A 22,223-nucleotide genomic window follows, 5' to 3' on the forward strand; every position below is an offset into this window, starting at 1 on the left:
TAATGTATTATTTTTGTTCTTTCATTTTAATATTCTGTAACAGTGTGTCTGTGCCATATACAATAGTGTGAAAGCCAGACACATGGCCTGTTCATTAAATTTTTAAAGCTCACTTTTAAAACCGCTTTATACAGATTACCAAGAAGAAACATGTGGAGCACCTTCACAAGCATCTAGAGATCCATATTAAACACAGGTATGCTTTAAAAGAAAGCTTTTACTGATACTTTGCCTTAGCTATGTTCAAAAAGATAACTGAATGTTGAAATATTTATTGAAGGTTTAATAGGTTAACGGAACTGTAGGGGGAAGTGTTTCTCATAATTATTACAGGACAAAATGGGAAATAGTGGAATCACTTTTATATTCTTCATCCTGTATTATGTCTACTACCAAAAACATCAGTATAACATTAATTTGCCTGTACTTCAACAATAACAAACAACAAGGACAGAGAACTGATAATTATTTTCCAGCATGCCAGACATACTGTAAGCAACTGAAAAAGCTTTAATGATAACAAATGGATATAATTTAAACTTGGATATAATCAAATGGATATACTGTAATCAGAACTTGATTACCAGTGTTTTTTTATCCTTGTCTGTTATGCACTTGAAATGTCATCTTTCTTTCTTGTGTTTCAATAATAATACACTGTCAAATTTTCAAATTAAATGTTCAAACTGTTTGATTTTGGACAGAGAATGAAGACAAGCATAATGTGAAATAGTAAAACATCAAGTAGGCAGCATTATAGATTAGTGATATCACTTAGTTCAAATCGAAGGCCTGAATGATTATTTTGTTGGCCTATTTAAAAGATTCACATTTGCCATCATTTTAGAAAAAGGCTAAATAAAACTCACATAACCAGGTATTTATAAAAGTTTTAATGTATATGCTTTATTATAAATTACCCCTTTTAATAGAATTTCTTAGTTCTTGTCAGCAAACTGAAAGACTTGAAATTCACAAAGCTGAAACAATGCAATCAAAATGCTTTTTTAAGCATGGCCACATGAAAAAGAGAAATACATCATTTATCAGAATGGTCTCGAGACAGCGGATATCGGTATCCAGTACCTTTTACGTCAAGGAAATAGTTTTAAAAATAAAGATACAATCATCAAAATTATTCACATACTTTAAAAATACTGCAGATGACGAAAGTTCTGTTTACATTTTTACGACTTTATATAAATTAGAAAACTCAAACTATATTACAGAGTTCCTTCCCCTGTGGAAGCGTAAAGCACTTTTGTGGTACTTTCAACAGTTTAATTATTATTTTTATTGTTATTATTATTATTATCATTGTCATCATCACATTGGGTTCAGCAAAGCCTGAAAAGGAACATGGTGAACACTGTACTTTAAAGCCTATACAGAACAAAGCCACAAAGCACACATTCATTTGAAGTAGCCATTGGTTTTGTGGAGGATGTGCTCCTGAGAATAGTTCTGATGCACTGGATCTTCTCAAAATGTAAAGCCAAAACAAAAAAATACAAGAAACCCGGCATCAAACACTTTCAGGTGTATATCAAAATAATGGAGGGACTGCCACTGGGATGTGCAGAAGTCCTTTGGAAGACGGCTGAATAGAAACTAACTTCAAATAAAAGCAAACAAGACAACAGACTTACACACTGCCACTTACACAGTCAAGAGCACATGTGACTCATCTGCTCTGCAAGGTCACACAAAACTTGAGGTAACCTCCCAAAATGGGAGAATGAACTGGAATGTCAGGACAAAGTTCTGTTGTACCCCACACCTAAGTGCTTTTCCAACCACAGTTCAGCTAGTTGCATCGTGGATGCGTAAGTACTTGCTTTAGACCCTAAGCACATCTTATATTGCTTAGGGTCTAGGTTTGGGTCACAGTGAACAGGGTGGTAAATATGGACAATTCCAACCTCTTGACTACGAAATGCCTTTAATCCCGAATTTATGACTTTTGTGAAGAGATCTACATCCTCTAATCCCCAACCTTGGATTGAAGTGTCAAAACCACCTGCTTTTAAGAAATCACTTTTATATATGCATGTGATTCCAAATCCATACTCTCTCCAGAACCCACTTTTCTTTGTAAATACAAAGTTGCTGTCCTCTGGAGGATTGCCTGCATAAACGATTTTTGGATCATACTGACTGAAGATGATGGGGTAATATACCTGTTCCCCTTGAATGGTGTTGTCTCTGCACCGCTGCAAGAAATCTGCATTAAACACAAGGTCAACATCACAGAACAGCAGCAAAGTGTTGTTGTCTAGCTGTGATGATCCCATTTCAAGTGCCAAGCCCCTTGAGAAATCTCCAGTCATGGGAATGACTGCTACATCAGCTTTGGGATACTTCTTACGGTATTCCATAATCAGATCCAAATGCTTCTCTTTGTCTTGGTTAGAGTCATTGTCTACTAAAATTACAGTTAATTTTACATTCTGGTTTGGAATAAGGCATGTCTTCTCAAAGTTCTCCATAAACCTCACAAAAATTTCATATCTTCCTGTGAGAGGGACAAGGAAGTGGATCTTTTTTTCGTTCCTTTCCCTCATCTCTTTGGTTGCTTCAGTAAACTGGAAGGGAGAGAAGATCTTAAAGGAATTTGAGAGGAAAGAAAAGGACTGAGAGTCACTGTTAATGGTGTCAACAAGCTCTCCCACATCAAGTTCCTCAGCTTCTGCAAAGAAGGGTTTGCTGAATGACTGCTGGAGGTAGGCATGCCGTCGGACTGGCACGGTAACCTTTCTCCCCTTGTGCTTTTTATAAAGAAGCAACAAATCCAAGATATATTCTGCCCCATGTAAAGGATCTACTCTCCGGTAGCCATATTGGATCTCCTTGAAATCAATAACACGGCCTCTCGCCTTTGAGTTCTCATTAATCATCTCCATCACCTGAAGCACCGTGTCATCTAAAGCAGCCCGTAACACTTTGCCGAGTCCCTGCCGAGGCACCTGGTTTTCAGCCATGGAGTACAGGAGTTTCCCAGTGAGGAACTCCCATTCAATTACTTCACTTCTTTCTGTTGGCTGGAAGCGAGTATAGGAAGGCATCATTCCCAGTTGCTGATCTTCCTTCTGCACTTCCATGTTGCTCAGCTTGCTCATGACTACTCCTTCCCGGTGGAGCTCGATTGTGCGGTATCTCAGCTCAGAGATTTTACGGCTCAACATGTAATTGTGCAGCCTGTACTGGTATGCAGGCCTCTTATTGGGATGAAGTGTAATGGCGTTGTGGATTTTGCTGCTGTGCAACTCCTGGATATATCCTTTCTTGTTGTGTTCGTAATTTTCATAGAAGAGCTGCTGCATCTGCAAGGAAAACAAAAAGAAAAAGAAAATTAAAAAAATATATAAAAACCTTTGATACACATGTGCAAGTTTTGGTGAAGGCTCTGCTATTCATAACTAGTGAAAATGTTTACTTATCTTTGAAACTCCAGTGTTTCATACACTATACCATGTACTCCCAGACAGAAATATCTAAGACTTAAGGGTTTTGTCACTGAAGCGGAACATTTGTTTGCAAGCACTAAAACTTTCCATTTATACACAATTTGGTTCCCATTAAACACATGGAAAGGTGACTTTTTTCTCTCTGCTCATTAGAAAATATCAACTCATGAGCATTGGTCTATAGATATTATATAAAAATAATAGTGAGAAGTTTGTTTCATTATATTGTACATAGATAGATGCTCTTTTTCTATTCCTTTTTATCCAAGGACATCTAGGATAGTACAAAGTGTTCTATTAGCTGTAGTTCAGGGCACTAAATTATTGCTCAAGAGTTCTACTGAAAAATATTCCTAGCCAAGGGCATTTGATCAATTCAAAGGCCAAGTATCTCATATAGAATAAAGGTGGCCATTATGACAGGCAGTTAATTACACTGGGCATACTGGACAGAGCTTCTTTAGTGAACCATGTTAATCACGTTGGTCTGGCAGTGGTGATTGGTGGGTGGGGAGGAATGAAGGCTTTATTTTTGGTTCTCAAAAACCAATTGCCTCCCTGATATATTTAGCTTTATTTTAATTTTTAATTAACTCGAATCATATTTGGCTTGTTTTCAAAGGAGACTAATTTAATTGCATGGAAAAGCCTCCGTGGAAATGAAAGTAGAGCCACAAAAGGCCTTCTTATTAGGCAAAATGTAGCATTGTCATAAAAAACTAATTAAATTGTGATGAAATGTAAGTCCCTCTATCATTGTAATATAAATCCACAGGACTATATAGGAGGTGGATATAATCCAAGCACACAACATATTTATATGCAGACAATGTCTATATCCATATCTAAACAACAAAAACTAAGATAAAACTAGACAGGAAAGAGCTTTAGATTTATGGTGTGTAAACAATTCCCACTCCAAAAGAATTTTTAAAATAAAAATGGTATCCTAAATAGTATTTATGAATTATTTTTGCAAAAAAGGTGAAAATGTTGCTTATAATAATGGACAAAAACTGTAGTTTGTAGTATATGTAGGGAAGAAAATTATTTAAATGGTACAAAATTAATTGTCCTTCTTTACAATTTTAAATTTGCATTCCCATGAATAATTTCCAGTACTGTCAATACTGTGAGATAAGGCATGAACCGCTTGTGCAATTTACTTTCACAACAGTTAAATATCCTCTTTGCAGTCATCTAACTTGATTAATGATACTTCTTACCTTCAGCCCAATCTGTCCTTGTTTAAAAATACATTGTAAATAAATAAAGCCATTTTAAACTAAATACACCAAAGAAAATATTTTTCATATACTGTACAATATATATATATATGTCTGCAATCATGAGATTTCACACATTTATTATTGTTATTACTATTATAGGAACACATAGGAAGTTAATTCCATGCTGAAACAGATTTTTGGTTATGGGGTCTTCTTCAGATGTGTCACTACATGTTTTCTTCTTCTTTCTTCTGGTTTGTAGCAAGGAATTAACCTCTAGCTTTTTCTTTGAAGCCATCCTCTAACACAGCTCCATATTCGAATGCCATAAGTTGAAATATATGTATCAATATATTAAGAATTCTGATACTGTATTTCTATGCTGTTTACATTTTAATTGAAATAGCTATACATTTTGCTAAGCTTAAGTCTGGACTGTGGCCCGATTCACATCAATTTGTTTTGGTTGATGGTCACAGAACAGTCCCTTGATTTCACTTGATCTTGTCTGAAAATATCCCCAGACACAAACACTGGCACACCCCTGTAATTTGTCATTTTTTCTAAGGAAAGAGCTGATGTTTATCTCAACACCTTCAGGCATTGCACCGAAGCCCATTTCCATGCTATTTTAATTTCGATATAGTTTCAAACTACAAACAGATCCTTTAGAGGTTTAGGCTACAGACAATGCAGATGTCTTCTGCCTAGTACAGTGTCAGTTCTATAGTCTATTTTAATGGAATTCACGTTTGTGAGAGTCAAAAATCAAGTCCCTGGATTTTGAGTGTGGATGCCAGGGTGGGGTTGTTCATTACTTAATGGCTGCAAGATGAGGAGGGGGGCAGAAGGGGGATTAGAATGGAAACTTCACGTCCAGACAAATAGCTGTTTGTTGTTCATGAAATAACTGAAGCAGTCAGGCAATATTCCCATGGCAGCAGCTGCTTCAACCCCACCTTCTCTGGCATCAGTTGTTAGATGGGAAATGTGGATTGCAAGGTCTGAGATAAAATAAATCACAAAACTGCCTCACCTTTTCCTATATAATGCTTACAGTAAGAACAGATTCAGGAAAAGTGAATTCAAGAGCAGTGAATATTAAGTTCAAATGTCTAATATCATTTTTTGCTAAAGAACCTTGTAGCAGTGACAGTGGTGTACTTCACAGACCTTCGCAGATCTTGAGTGAATTAATTTATGCCACCTTTTGAATGTGGTGTCTATGTGAAAATGAAAACACTGCTCATAATCTGGCACAAAAATATTACCAAGTGTTAACATTCTCATTTAAATGGGTATCATTACTATTCAGTGATAAAAGTTGGAGTATTTCTCTACAATCCAATAACAAATGAGTTGAAACAATAATCCGATTTTTTGGACAGTCTTAAGATTTTATACAGTAGCCGTCTATGTAATTTCATTGATTTGAGTGTGTATGTTTTGTAAGAAATTTGTGTTACAGTGATCAAGACTATCCATTTGACCTTGAAGCTATCAGTGCATCCCTGTATCAGTATCAAAAGTATCAGATGCTCTTAATTCTTTCAACTGAGTGCCTATGGCCAGACATTGGAATTAAGCTTGAAAATCTACTACAGTATAATAAAAATGGATTCTTTGAAATTTAAATGGTGTGAAACCACCTTTGAAGTTTAAAGTGTCACTGTTGGGTATAAGATTAAACAGCTTTCACAATATCAGTATTTCTTTAATGTTTCTTTAATCATACAGTGGCTTTTAACAACATTTAGATTTTCACAGTTTGAAGCACTTTCTTACAGATCTTTCTGGTAACAGCAAAATATGCTCATTACGTAATAAACATAATCATGAAAACAAATCAGCAAAGGTGTATAAAAGACCAGACTAAATGTTCTATGATCTTATTTCACATTAGAAATACTTGTTGCACGATTATGACTTGTCAGTGAATTATAAATTTACTGACTCAATTAAACTGTACTCATCCAGCTAGTACAGTATATAAGTAGGTTATTGTAGTCCTTTTTGTTTCACTAGCTGTAGTCTACTAGCTTTTGTTATAGGGATTTGATACAGTGATGCAATGGGTTATTATGCTCTAGTTCCACAGAAAAATAGTAAACATCAGTAAGGTCAAAACCATGTAGACATTTTTAATACTGCTTATGTGTAGCTAATAATCAAAACAATGTGCTGGAAAAAATATAACACTTTTTTTCTGATATAATAATATTTTGTTCTTATATGTAATTTTACATATGTTTGTAAAATGATGATAGAACACATGATTACTGAGGATACATCTATAGGGACATCAAGAATAATCAGGAATAAGTACTGAACATACTGTACATAGAATATGTTTATGTTTTTAAAAATACAGAAATGTCTAACGGGGGTGTGGGGGAGGATGATTTCTTAGATTATCCCCAAACAGAGATACAATATTTGATCTAAGTATGACAATGATAGAAGGTAAACTCCCCTTCCTTCCACATTGGCAATTCAGAAATAATTAGGTCTGCTGTCCACCTGAGTGCAGGGCCTCATTGTCTTCTATTAATTGATCTTTAGAAAACAGAAGTATTATTCATTGGCTGTTAACAAAACTATTTCACAGTCTCTTAACAAATTGGTAATACCATTGACTAGACAATTGCTAATATAGTGCCCATCCATTAAAAGCTGATCAACTCAAACGAGTAATTATAGACCAATAGGTCTTATTATTCAGTGTCTTATATCTGAGCAGGACAACCTTAAACTCCACTCTAAATTTTGTGGTGCATTTGACAAATAACATAATTTTCTAATTGTTGTCAATTTGATCCCCGTATGAAAGAAACATACTTTAATAAACATAAATGTACTGTACATGAATATCAAAAGGTATTCTGCTGGTAAAACTGAATCACAAATGCAAGGATACAAATGGAAACTAAGGTGAAGTGTTTTTGACATAAAAGTTTATAGATGAGGTTGTAGCGGCGAGGCTTATTAATAAGAAAGAATTAAGTGTTGTGGGCTTTCCAAAATGAGGCCTCATCTCTCTGTTCATCTCTGTGGTGCAGCCACAGAGAAACTATTCATGCAGGCTGATTTAAGGTTCCTTTGATAAGGTTTCCTAGGACAGCTCCCAAAGGGGGATGCACTTAGCTAAGCCTGGCTATCATGATCAATGGTCATCCATTGGCGCCTATCTGTCTAGGGAGTGCCAGATGGACATCTGGACTGCATTCCTAAGTGTCAGGAGTAAGTGACTCATATCTCATCTTGATCAACCAATCAAGGACTGGTAGGGCCAAGTAACCCACGTGGGACTCTGATGCCCATGGAACTTTCAGCCAATCAACGAGCTGAAGTTCCTCCAGGTAAAAACAGGCAACACAGGGAGCCTGAGAGATTCAGAACAGATTCAGTGTGATTCAGGAGAATTCTGTGGACAATTCTAAAGGGAATTCGAAGGAGAATTCCAGGGCAGGACGGCCCAGGAGCAGAAGGCTCCCAAGGGCAGGACATTTTCGCAGAGCGCCTCCTGACCATCCTGAGACTCAGCCCGGACAACCACGGAACGGCCAGTGTGTCCGCGTGCCAGAACTTTCCTTTGTTCTAAGAGTCTAGAGCGGAGGTTGCCAGAGAGTAACCAGAGGATCCACCCAAGGTTAGCACCAGCAGCAGGCCTCATGAACAGGTCGGAACTGTGACAGCTGAATCACTATTCAGAACTAGCTCTTCATCAGAAATGAACCGGTCCTCTTCGTGACTTGCTGGGACCCACAGTCATCTTTTCTCCTGTGCACAAACTTTGCTAGTTAAAGCCAACAGTGAGCATCAGCAGCGCACCGTCGCAAACCGCACAGCACAGCCTGGCACCGAGCCAGAGAGCGCGGATTGGACAGCAACAGCCTGCAACTGTTTCTTTGAGTCCGCAGGAGATCTGAATCCCCAGAAATTGGATGAGTATTTAACTTCAATGCATTACAGCTTGATAATTCATTTGTTATCCCAACCAGTTGATATCAATTTAATTCCTAAGAGTTATGTACTTGTTTTGAGTATCTAATGTAGAAGTTATAACCAAGTGCATTTACGAAACGGTCTAAATGAATGATATACTGAACGTATGTCCTCTTGATATGTGTAACACTTTGTAACTGATTGAATATATACCTTTTGTATTCTGATAACCCTCTCGATAAGATCTGTTAGGTTTATATGCATATTCTATGTATTAATAAATGTATCCTCGTGTATTAGTACCTGTGTGTGTGCGTTGTTTGAGTTATGTCGCATGGTTGGATTCTAAAGCCATCAAAAGAATCAATTTCGTGATTTACTGCTACAATTAATAATTGTCCCAGTAAATGCCCAAACCCTACAGAACTGGTGCCTTCAGAGAGTACACTACATTACATTTTGGCTATGGCAACATTACAAGGTAATCAATTAATAAGATACTAAAAACTACAGTACATGAGTCAGATGGGCTGAAAAGCTTTCTCTCATTTGCAAATGTCTTATGTTCTATTAGGAATTTAATTTAAGGCATTTTATTTCCATCTACAGAATATTTGTCAGCAAAGTAGACATTAAATGCATTAGGGAACACATATGGTCACATGCTAATTTAAGATTGAACCTTAATGAGAACAAACCCTGAGTTTTCAGTTTAAAGTACTTATGATATAGACAAAGCCCTCCCTGTGAAGTATTCATAAACCATAAACAGGTAGGTAGCCAATCCCCACAGGCATTTTCGATTTAGTTTGTGTATACTGTAAATGAAGAAATAAGAAAAAAGCTTTTGAAAGCATGAACATTTTCTTTCATATGAAAGGGGATTTCATTTACACTAACTGCTGAAAAAATCCATAAATTTAACAAACACTACTAATTCATTATGGTAAGCAATTAGTTTGATTAGAATAAAAATTGAATAACTTTTAATAATACAAAAAATAATACAATTTCTTTAAAACATTCTTTTTCATTTTATTCTAAATTATGAAACTTTAATGAAGATATTTATGTCTGGAAAAGCAACATACAGTAGCTTGGACTAAAAATGGTTAAATATTTCACAGCAGATTTTACAGCATATTCTGAAAGCTGTTTCATTGTCTAGGGACCATGTGGGAATTTGTTTGCAAGTACTTAGCCTGGAAAATGTTTGTTTTCAGAGAAAATTAATATTAATATTATTGTACGGCACTTTTGAGTTTTTTTAACATCTGAAAAGTGAAACAGTGAAAACTTCAGGGAAGAAATTGAAATGGTTGATATGGTAAAATGACAACTTTCTTACCAGGTTTGTCAGAAAACCTACAGGAGGGAAAGTCTGTATTTATCTAGATTGCAGTCTTTTCCAAAAATCTAAATAGAGAAAGGAAAACAAAGATAACTGTACATTCAACCCAAGTATACAGTAAGTTGGTAAAAGGCTACAACCCAAATAGTTTAATAAATTAAAAATAAAAGAGGAACAATGTCTTTGTTCTATCAGTATTGTAACGCAACGGGGGCTCAGGCGGGCGCCCTTGCCGCATTAGGTCAGTCCCCCACCGTCGGGGGCTCGAACCCAGGACTCCCGCGTCTCTCTGCAGCGACCCAGCCCCGTGAGCCAAAGAGAGATCTCTCTACAGCCCAGTAGCTGTAGTCCTGCTATCACAGGGAAGGGCGGTGACATCACCTGCTCTGGTATGCCAGCTCTTACACAGTGCCTGTCGGCCATAAGCGTTACACTCTCCCCCGCTTAAATCGCCGTCCCCGGCGAAGGGCTATCCCACCCCGCTTCTGACACCAATGTAACGCAACTGGGGCTCAGGCGGGCGCCCTTGCCGCATTAGATCGGCCCCCACCGTCGGGGGCTCAAACCCGGGACTCCTGCGTCTCTCTGCAGCGACCCAGCCCCGTGAGCCGAGCCCAGTAGCTGTAGTCCTGCTATCACAGGGAAGGGCGGTGACGTCACCTGCTCTGGTACGCCGGCTCTTACACAGTGCCTGTCGGCCATAAGCGTTACAGTATATTTGAGTGACACCTAATGGACTCGGCACATTAGGAACCACTGTGAAACCATGTTCTTTAATGCGGAATCAGTTTTGTGAAGACCAACCCAATTTCAGCACCTGTGGTATAGACATACAGAACAAGTGTCATATGCAATAGATGATTGGAAAATAGAGATTCTTGTGGAGACTGATAGAAATTTGACTGCAAAACTCTACACTGATAAATTCTTGGGACTTAATTTGTTGCCCATCCTGTGGAATCATCCTGACATGACAACAAGTGAATAAATGTAATTTAATTCAAGGGGAATTATGTAAAATTGCACATTGGACTAGTAGGACCTTATTTAAAATATTGTGTGAAATTTCAATTTTGCAAATTAAATTATTTTAGTCTAGAATTGGTGTAAGGTGACTAGTAACATTCACAGGCTCAAAGGAATTCCTTACACTGAAAGACTTTAAGAACTGAACTATCATAGTGTTGTACTGAGAACACTATAAGGGGACCTGATTCAAGTACTCAAAATTCGAAAAGGCACAGACAGCCAATCCTATGACCTGGTTCAGAATCAACAGTGAAACCTGAACTAAGGGACTTAAGTGGAAACTGCAGGAATGCGTGACGTAAATCTGAGTATAGCAAGCAATTTCTCACACAAAGGGTAGTGGAAGTTAGAAATCAGCTGCCGAGGCTTGTTGCTGAAGCCGTCACCATCGCTTCTTTATGGAAATGGATTGATGAAACCATCAGAACAATAAACTGCCACCAGCCAAGCACAGCAGATGCACCAAATGACCTTTTCTCATGTGTAACCTTTCTTATAGTCTTATTTGACAAGAAATATCATAGTATTTACTTCGATTGGTTAAATGTATGGTCAAATAGGAATTTAGATATTCTTGTCTCACAGTTGGAGACTGGGCCTTTGCAACAACAGTAAAGACTAATGCATGGAATCTTTATTATATACATTTTTTTATTATTTTAAAGAGTAATGCAGTAACTATTATAGTAAACCCACTTACCATAAGATAAACAGCAGGATCATCCTCTAGAACCCAGCTTCTAAAAACTATGACATCGGTTTGCAATTTCTTTAGAATTCATACGACATCTGACTGCTTTATTAAGCTACTTAAAATGTATGGTAGCTGTAAGCAATTTTTTTAAAGTCAGAACTGAGAAATAAGATCAAGTGATCTTTTTACTCTGTATTTATGTTTATTGATGCAGGATGACGAAGAGCCTCTAAAATTGGAATACATACTAATTTAAATTAGATGGGAGGGATTCGGCAACATTCATATGTGATTCAATTACAATGAAGTGCACAGTCTGCTTATCTATTCAATATGTGACTCATTACATTTGCTGCTTACTTTATTTTAAAGACCTCTGAGGCGAGTGTGGCATTTGAAGTGATTTCTAGCAATTGAGGGATGAGGTGACCTGAATTTATCAACACTTCTGGATTTTTAAACCAACAGCACAATTTTCCTCTACCCAAATGTAAAATCAGGTATTGGAGATAAAATTTATATTACGAAAAATGATTTTCTGAGCTGAGTGTAGATTAAGCCGGTTCAGGGACGCCAAATATGTAATCATAGTGGCTCTCTGAAGGCACCAGTTCTGTAGGGTTTGGGCATTTACTGAGACAATTATTAATTGTAGCAGTAAATCACAAAGTTGATTCTTTTGATGGCTTTAGAATCCAACCATGCGACATAACTCAAACAACGCGCACACACAGGTACTAATACACGAGGATACATTTATTAATACATAAAATATGCCTTAAACCTAACAGATCTTATCGAGAGGGTTATCAGAATACAAAAGATATATATTCAATCAGTTACAAAGTGTTACATATATCAAGAGGACATACGTTCAGTATATCATTCATTAAGACCGTTTCATAAATGAACTTGGTTATAACTTCTACATTAGATACTCGAAACAAGTACATAACTCTTAGGAATTAAATTGATATCAACTGGTTGGGATAACAATTGAATTCTTGAGCTGTAATGCATTGAAGTTGAATACTCATCCAATCTCTGGGGATTCAGATCTCCTGCGGGCACAAAGAAACAGTTGCAGGCTGTTGCTGTCCAATCCGCGCTCTCTGGCTCCGTGCCAGGCTGTGATGTGCGGCTTGCGACGGTGCGCTGCTGATGCTCACTGTTGGCTTTAACTAGCAAAGTTTGTGCACAGGAGAAAAGATGACTGTGGGTCCCAGCAAGTCAGGAAGAGGACCAGTTCGTTTATGATGAAGAGCTAGTTCTGAATAGTGATTCAGCTGTCCACAGTTCCGACCTGTTCACGAGGCCTGCTGCTGGTTACTCTCTGGCAACCTCAACTCTAGACTCTTAGAACAAAGGAAAGTTCTGGCACTCGGACACACTGGCTGTTCCGTGGTTGTCCGGGCTGAGTCTCAGGATGGTCAGGAGGCGCGCTGCGAGAATGTCCTGCCCTTGGGAGCCTTCTGCTCCTGGGCCGTCCTGCCCTGGAATTCTCCTTTGAATTCCCTTTAGAATTGTTGGATCTGAATCTCAGTCTGAATCTGAATCTGAATCTCACAGGCTCTCTGTGTTGCCTGTTTTTTTACCTGGAGGAACTTCAGCTCATTGATTGGCTGAAAGTTCCATGGGCATCAGAGTCCCACGTGGGTTACTCGGCCCTACCAGTCCCTGATTGGTTGATCAAGGTGAGATATGAGTTACTTAGTCCTGACACTTAGGAATGCAATCCAGATGTCCAACTGGCACTCCCTAGACAGATAGGCGCCAATGGGTGACCATTGATCATGATAGCCAGGCTTAGCTAAGTGCATCCCCCTTTGGGAGCTGTCCTTGGACCTTAAATCACCTTGCATGAATGGTTTCTCTGTGGCTGCACCACAGAGATGAACAGAGAAATGAGGCCTAATTTGGGAAAGCTCAGAAACACTTAATTCTGCCTTATTATTAAGCCTCGCCGCTACATGAGTAACTTTGAAAAAAAAACATTAAGTTTCAACTGTTAGTATACTTGATTTATTTTTTCATTTTTCAGCTTAATTTACCTTAGGGTATCACGGCTATATAAAACAACAAAATTACTTCACCATGATTACATTGCTATTTTTCTCTCTTTTTAAATTGCCAAAGGTATTATTATAGTTAATTGAATGTCATGATTGGAAATTATTGAAAAACTGAGGTAAGGGTACAAGCAAGACCAGGCCATTTGACCCATCTTGCAAACAACTATAATGATCAAGTACAGAAAAAGCAAATTGTGAGCTAATTTTAAATACAACTTACAGCATTGACGCTATCAGAGTTTTTATTGCTTTTGTTTTTGTGCATTATAGCAATGTTCTGTTTTAAATATTATAGAATATGTTTTATAATTTTAGGACTTTCTTTCTACTGTATAAGCCTGTTCCTAGGGGCTTAAACTGCATTTGCACATTCATACTACTTATTAGTACCTTTGCCTAAGGATAGGGCATATTTCAATAAACAGAAAACAATCACAATTAAAAAGAAACGTGACTACTGCAGACCTGTAAATTATAACCAAATATATAATACTCCACTTAAATAGAAATTAAATGAACTGCAATTAGATCTGTTACTAATTTTATCTTCAAATTGATCTCATAATGACTATTCACTTGACATGCAGGATACAGTAGTTTTAAATCACTGACAACTAAGAAGTGAATAGTGAATCTGATTTTTAATGGAGGTGTTAAAGCTGTGAGAATACAAATACAATGTTTCTCACATCAGAAAAGTTTGTATTTGTATTAAATAAGAATCTTCCTATTTTAAAAAAAGGGAAAGGTAAAATTGAGATCCTTTCCTTTTGAATTCTTGAAAATGGCTATCTTGTTTACAGTAAGTATTAAAGTGTACATTACAAAAAAATTCATTTTAAACAATGTGGTTCTTAGGAAAACAATGCTACATACTGTACAGTATAGTACAGAAAGGAATCTCCACTCCAGACCAGTATTCCTTGAAACAGGTGCCAGCTCCCAATCCTAAATATAATGTTTTGCCCTTTAACAGCTCTTTGTATTTACTTCCAGTGTCTTTATAATTACAAGCTTAGCATCATTTCTTAATTATACTCTGAACCGTCTTAAATCTTCAGAAACCACTGTAGTGTACTGTCTTAGAATAAAATCTAATTTTCAAGAAGTCAAGAAGTGTGTGAACTCAATATGAGGATATTAAAACAATTTATTTTTAGAACAATTCATATACAGTACAACGCTAACTACAGTAAGTAGTTGAATTTTTTAATGTGATCATCTCAAACCAAACAATAAACTCAAGCGGTTTTAAAAATTAAGAAAGGTTATTTGAGGTCAAGTATTGACATTCTCTCTGTAATTTCAGCATATGGCTGTAGTTAAACCGATTTAACAGCATGCAGACTTCCCCATAATTACATTTTTAGCTGTTTCATGTATAATAGCAGAATTGGCAGTAGTTACAGCTTGTGTACAATACTGAAAAAATCAAGGACTACAATATCTCTAAAATTAGGCATTCAAGCCATCAATAAATGCAGGGTGTAGCTCAGAATTTGGAAATTACATTAATTTTCTAAAATGTTTTTCATCTGTACAGAATAACTTCACTTGATAATGAAATGTAAACAAACATAACATGGAAGTTAATTGTAAGAACAAATTTGAACATATTGTGTTAGAATTAGTGTTTTGATGAAGTATCTCTTGTTAAAGCATCTCTGGCCTTTTGGGTGTTATAATGTGAATTTCCACAAAACGTCTGTCATCTTCAATTATTGAGTCATTTTGCTTTACAGGATTATTTTCACAGCATTTTGTGCATTCTTAAACGAAATGGCTAGAAAATGGAAATATGAGATATGAACCACCACTGGGAGACATGGTGAATTAACGCTCATCTTAAATGCACTTGCATTTTGCCTATGGGACCTGGGTTGAATCCAGCAAATGACTAGAATTCATTTCAATCTGGCAACCTTTGAAGGATTTGCCTGTGGAGAGAGCCTTAACCCACTTTTCAGGTGTCCCAGGGTCTTTGTGTTAAGAAGGGCAAGTGTAAATTGAGTTCACAAAGTCTCACTATCGTGCGTCTTCAAAACCCACTTCATATTTGAAAAAATATTTTTGTGCATATCTTTGGTGCTAGACACCAGACAAAAAGCAAAGTGCCACTAACCATCTGCAGACTGTGAAGCACTGTAAAAGTGTTTCCCTGTAAGAGGCTCCTTTTGAAGAGCTAAGCGAGCACAATGCATTTATTGCCTTTGATTTTGGAGTCTGACATATTATTTAAATTTAGATGTCAAACTCTTGTGTTCAACAGAATTTCATTATGAAAGTTGGAAATGTGGAGATTATAGGATAATGGAGTACACTGAAAACCATCTTTACTTTTGAACCACAGTATGAAAAAAATAAACATTCTTTCTTAAGCCTTAAGATTCAGTCTTAAGGCTTGCGCATTAGGAAATAATTCATTATTTACTTTTGGTTTCCTCCTAGGTGATTATAAACGTAAGGTGCCCCCTACTGTTTTACCTGAATCTTAAGCAGCATTGCCACCTTATAGCCTAATCTGATTATAGCCTGATTAAGCTAAGTGAGTGGACTTGATAAGTACTGGAATGGGAAAACACTAGGGAAAACCACATTACTTCTGCAGGTGGTGTTTGGTAAACCAGTAGGTGACACCCTTCTCTCTACACCAGAATCTCCAAATCAGTGGCTCTGGGGACACTGCTGCAGAAGGAGCCATTCTTCGGAGATGTTAAACTGGGTTCTTGATTACTTGGTCATTAAAGGTCTCATGACATACTGTACAGTAGTCTGTGAGACTATGATGCTAACTCTGGTGTGCCTGCTTAATTCTGCTCTGAGCTTGCACATTCTGGACTACTAAAAGTTCAGTGGTGAAATATTTGTCAGTTTTGTAAGCCATCTGCTGTGTAGTCAGGCCACTGGTGCATAATAGTTGCTGTGCATTATTATGGTACCTGTACTGCAGGTATCACAGTTCAGTAACAGATGAAGCCGATCCTCATGTAAAACATCTGAATCCAAAGACATATGATCTAGAATCAACCAAGTATTTAATCAAGCTTGTCAGAATCATCCGTATGTCCAGTGAATGGAAAACCAGGACAAAGCAATTTCCATAGTTTTATACTGTATATCATATTGAGGAGGCAGAGAACATTATTAAACACAAGATGTCCTTTCATCAAGCCTTTCTGATCATGGTATAATACTTCAGTCAGACCTCAAACCAGCATTAAAACACCTTAATATACAGTTTGCAATCAGAGCAAGTCAAAGAGATAAATTGTACAGAACTGGGAGATATTTATTCTTCCTCAGTAACAGCTGGATATACAGTAACAGCACTATTGAAATTACCCCCAAAATGGCATTTAAATCATAGATTGTATCAATCATACATCAGAGAAACCAACTGGGACCCAAAAATGCCATAAATTCCAGGTAATTAAGCTCCTTTAGCCCAAACAATGATATACAGACCTTGCAGATTCACTCCCTACCAATAATATCACATTTAGCAGAATTATAAGTATAACCTTATTTCTAAATGAAAAATTGTATTCAAAACTGTAATAATCCACCTGAACACTGTAAACTGTAAACTGAATGTAGGCAACAAAAAATGTACAAAGTGAAATTTACTGATTGGGTAGCTTATTCCTGGGTTGACTTTATGAATGCCCTTGAGGATATTGAATAATTGTATTAGGTCCCCTTATACCTGTTTGACCCATGTTTATGTGATTCCCATTTAAGTCTTCTTTTCTCAAATCCATAAATACATGGAAGTTCCTGTAGAACAATCCCCTTGCTCAATTCTAGATAGGGCTTATGATGACATTAATAATTGCTTACACTTATATAGCGCTTTTCTGGACACTCCACTCAAAGCGCTTTACAGGTAATGGGGACTTCCCTCCACCACCACCATTAGGCAGACCTACTTCTCTCTTGTCACATTAGTGCAATTTTACTGTATATACAATTTAACATAATATCCCTTGTTTATCTAACATCCATCCCTACATTATTTTCCATGTTGTCTAAAAGACTTAAATGATGTGTCAACAGAAAAACCTGTATCATCCGTAAGTATAAAGTACATTATATTGCTTCAAGCAGATTCTGTTAAAACTGTTGACATCCTTTATCCACTGACTTCACATCTCATGCTACTTTTCTTAAGCTCTGAGTCATGCCTTCAAAGACTACTTTCTGAAAATTGTAAACTTTTGCTTTAAACTCAACCTATACAGTTGCAAAATATACTTCAAAACATATCATATTATGATGACAACAGCACTTTTCACAGCAATTACTGGCTAAGTCTCTACAAGCTTTGCACAGTGTGATAGAACAGTAAATATGCTCATTCTTCCAACAACATTGTTCCAGATCTGACAAGTTCATAGGGGGTAACTGATGGACTACAATTATCAAACCTCACTATACATTTTCTGTTGGAAAGTCAGGACTTTGTCAGGGACACTCAAGGACTCATTATTTTCTTCAGCTCATTGTCCTGCTGAAATGTGAATTTTTGACATTGTTTTAGATTCATGGGTAATTCAATCGGGTGTTCCTCTATGAGTTACCTATTTTTCCTTGAATCCTGCAAGAATTCCCAGTTGCTTCTAATGAAAAGAATCCACATAATATACTGTATGGTACCACCTGAATGGGTCTTGTGCTTTGCTAGGCTTGCACCAGAGTGCTTCATATTGAGATGAAAAAGTTCATTTTTTGGCTCCTCAGCCCATAAAACCTTGTTCTGCAGTAACCTAATACAGAATGTAAGATTTAAGACTTTTTCAGTAAAGGCTTCTCTCTTGTCACCCAACCATACAAGCTCAACCATGTCAATATCTCAGACATAGAACTTTGCAAATCACACTTTTAGAGTCAAACTGTTTTACAGCTACTACAGAAAATGGTGACACTATACACATTTGAGAATCTTTTAATAATTTAAATATGATCAACATTTCTAGCTTTATCATTTGGTGATGAAGTAATCATGATGAGAAATGTGAAGATTCTAAATTTAAAGTCCTATTTGAAAGTGTCATGATCACACTTCACAAAATGTAGAAAATGTGTAGTGTGTAAAAAATGTTTGCATTGTACTATAAGTCCCTCCAGTACAGCCTACTCTGCAATGGAAAGACAAGGCAAATTGAAAGATTAGAGAAAAATACAATTCGTCCAATTAAATAGAAGGTCTGAACATAAGAATTAGAATAAAAAAGATAGATGTTGAGTATATCTGCACAATATCTGATAATGGTACTATGTAGATTTAAAGGAAGAAATATCTTTGTGTCAATGTGTCAATTGCTGTTGAGTCTCAAAGCTAGTAAATGATTGGGTCACCTGTCATTAAACTAATAATTCTATATACAGTATATACTGTATATATGTTCTATATATAAGGTCTGTTGATTTTCAGTCTCAAAACACATGAGCTACTGAACATGCTCTAGAAAAGCCAGCTTACTTTTCCTATAAAGTAATTTTACTGAGATATACAGTATCCAGTTGTGAATAAAGTATCTTATGATGAAGTCCTTAATTGCATCACAAAGAAAAGGATTCCATGTGTACAGTAACTGCCTCCAAAATTTCTCATTGTATAACTTCATCTAAAGAACTCAGTGGAGTGCATACTGCATTCAGTAAACACTTATAGTATCCTTTTACGAGCAGGACTGCAGATTCCTGTTCTGGAACTAGTTAACTGTTGTAGAGTTGATAGTTTAACTTGAATTTCTAAGTTGAGAACTTAGTTGAGTTGCCTACATTTCCTACAGTGCTTGAAAAACTACATAAAATTGACTAAATATTTAAATATCTAATTCCTCACTGCAGACTAACTGTAAGTGAAGTAAAATCAACCTTTAAATTTAACTTTAGAGTCAAAAAAACATATTTCTTTAAAAATGTAGAAAGCCTCTAGACTCTAGCAACATGTTTGACACCCTGCATGTTAATAAAATACTGTATGAACAAGGGCTCACACATGAAATCACTGCAAAGAAAATAAGGTTATACTGTACATACCACAGTAAATCTACATTAGCAATTTTATGCTGGTGCTCAACTGAGTAAGAGCTAGTTACAATCTAACATTTACAGCAGTTTTAAGATGAAAGGATTGCTTTATCACTTGAGTTCTTAGTTTCAAATGAAAAGCCATACAGTATGCTGGCAGAATTTTGGCTGGATGCCCTGAAACTGTAGAGGAGCTTAGCTGAGAACCTCTCTTAGTAATGAGGAAAAACTCGAGCCAATTTAAACTGTATTGAGAATCCAAAAACTCAAAAAATGTAACCTAGTGAAGAGAATACAGGTAATGGTAGAAAATGGGCTTTGTACTTTATTTTTGCTATTAGTAAACTTGATGAGCTTCTGCATTCAGAAATTTACCAAGTTGTGTTAATGTAGTGAGATTATCTAATTTACAAACACCTTTCTTGGTGTGCTACTTTTCTAAAATTTTCATTTCAGAGATATTAACAACACACAGAAAAATAAATATTTTTTTGCTGATATCTCTGACCACAATCTCCACAAGAAGCCAATACAATGTTACAATTTGGACCTTAATAATCCATGAACCCGAGGTGGCATTTAGATCATGTATTTTACAGAATTCTACATCATACAGGCATTTTTAGCTCTTGCATGCTGTTGTTGTTGTTGGCATCTTTCATTATTTGTGAAACATATAAAGGAGGAATGCATTCAGTTTTGTAAAGAAACTAATGCAAAACCATTTCTGCAGATAAATAAGAAATCAGAACCAATTCAATGGAGCCAACTCCAATGATACTGACAGCAAAAACAATAAGGTAATTTATTACTATGTTGCTGATTACATAACAAAGAAACGTGTTTGTGTTTGGTTAATGTCCATACCTGACACTGGTAATCCATTAAAGTAATTGAAAAGTAATTGTTCATTCTTTCTTCTAAATTTTGGTACTGACACATTTTAAAGATAATGTAAAATGTGCCATCTGGAGTGACATGACAATCTTATAAAGAATTGCCTTGTTCCCAAACCAATATTGACCTATTATTTTCATTAATCAGATTTTCAGGGATCATGTGAAATGACTAGATTTCATCTTCAACAAGTTTTTAAATTTTGTGATTACCTCCGCATAAAAACAAAAAATGCAAAAGGTTTAAAAATTAGACTCATACTTGGTAATGCAATGTCACAGTCTTAAACCAATGGTGTCCTTACTTAAACAGGTGACAACAGTTAGTCTCTCAATGTTTACATGTTGCCTTACTTAAAAGAATGAGTAATTCAGTTTTAATGTCATGCTCCAGTCTCCACTCAGCAATACCTTTTCACAAACACAAACTGGGTATTCAGGTTTCCAACTCCCAGGATAAGTACGATTGACCATACTAAAGTGGCACTAACTGGGTTTGACCCATAAAAGAACATGCTTGGCGGTACAGATTATTATCCTGAGACACTTTGTTTTATACTTCATTGCTCTTTTATACTGTAATACTAAAAAAATACATAATATGAAATGCATTATCTTATCCTCTATTGTAATATTCATTCTAATCTCTAATCTCTCTGTTGATCTTTCTAAAATGCTTTATTATATGAGAATTACACTTTTCTTTAAGTGTATCCTATTTTTTTATCCTTTTATACAGTTCTTTCTTTCTCCTTTTATTATTTAACTGGTCCATTAAACCATCTGGGGCATTGCTTTCCAGACTTTGATTTGTTTACTTATAGGAAATATTTTATATTATCTATAATATATATATATTTAAGACTCAGCCATCTATGTTTTATTGATTCCACATCTATTACTGTATGTCTCATTCTGCTTCTTTTAAGCTCTAGCTCATTCTTTCATTGCCTGCTTTCCCGAAATTGTCAAACTTTGTTTTGGACTTTACCTAGACAAAGCTTGCAGTATGACCACAATTCTGTTAAAGTTTTCTCAACTCTATTTTCATCACTATGTCTTGATTGTTTTAAAAAGATTAAATCAATATAAGCATTCCCCACAGTAGGTGTTCTGACAAACTATCCATACTGTATCTATTTCAATTTCAGTTGCTGACATTCCTACTGATTTTGTGTGTCCCATGGAAGCTAATTCTTCTTTTATACATACTGTACATCTCCGATTTGATTGACTAAAACATAATTATAATTCCTATTAAAACTCTGTGGTCTGTACATAATTCTAAAACTAAAAAAATCTAGTGTCTATTTATCTTTATGCTATTTTTCATGTATACATTGAGTGGCCACATTATTAGACACATCTACCTAATAGCGAGTTGGTCCCCCTTTTACTCTCAGAACAGCCTGAATTCATCATGGCATCTTGGCAGGACTCAACAAGGTGTCGACAGTGTGGCGCAGGGATGCTGGCCCATGTCAACTGCAATGTGTCCCATAGT

At 36.3% G+C, this 22,223-nt stretch overlaps 1 protein-coding gene across 1 annotated transcript in view; it reads right to left on the reverse strand.

Annotated features, from left to right (window-relative positions):
• Positions 1 to 878: 878 nt before the first annotated feature.
• Positions 879 to 22,223, reverse strand: part of chsy3 (chondroitin sulfate synthase 3) — a 153,742-nt gene continuing 132,397 nt past the window's right edge. Inside the window, exon 3 of the mRNA XM_006626834.3 lies at positions 879 to 3,323. Coding sequence (XP_006626897.1) covers positions 1,752 to 3,323 — 1,572 coding nt within the window. The 3' untranslated portion in view covers positions 879 to 1,751. The remainder of the gene's footprint in view (positions 3,324 to 22,223) is intronic.

Source organism: Lepisosteus oculatus, chromosome 3 (genome assembly GCF_040954835.1).
Source record: "Lepisosteus oculatus isolate fLepOcu1 chromosome 3, fLepOcu1.hap2, whole genome shotgun sequence".
Classification (NCBI taxonomy): Eukaryota; Metazoa; Chordata; class Actinopteri; order Semionotiformes; family Lepisosteidae; genus Lepisosteus; species Lepisosteus oculatus.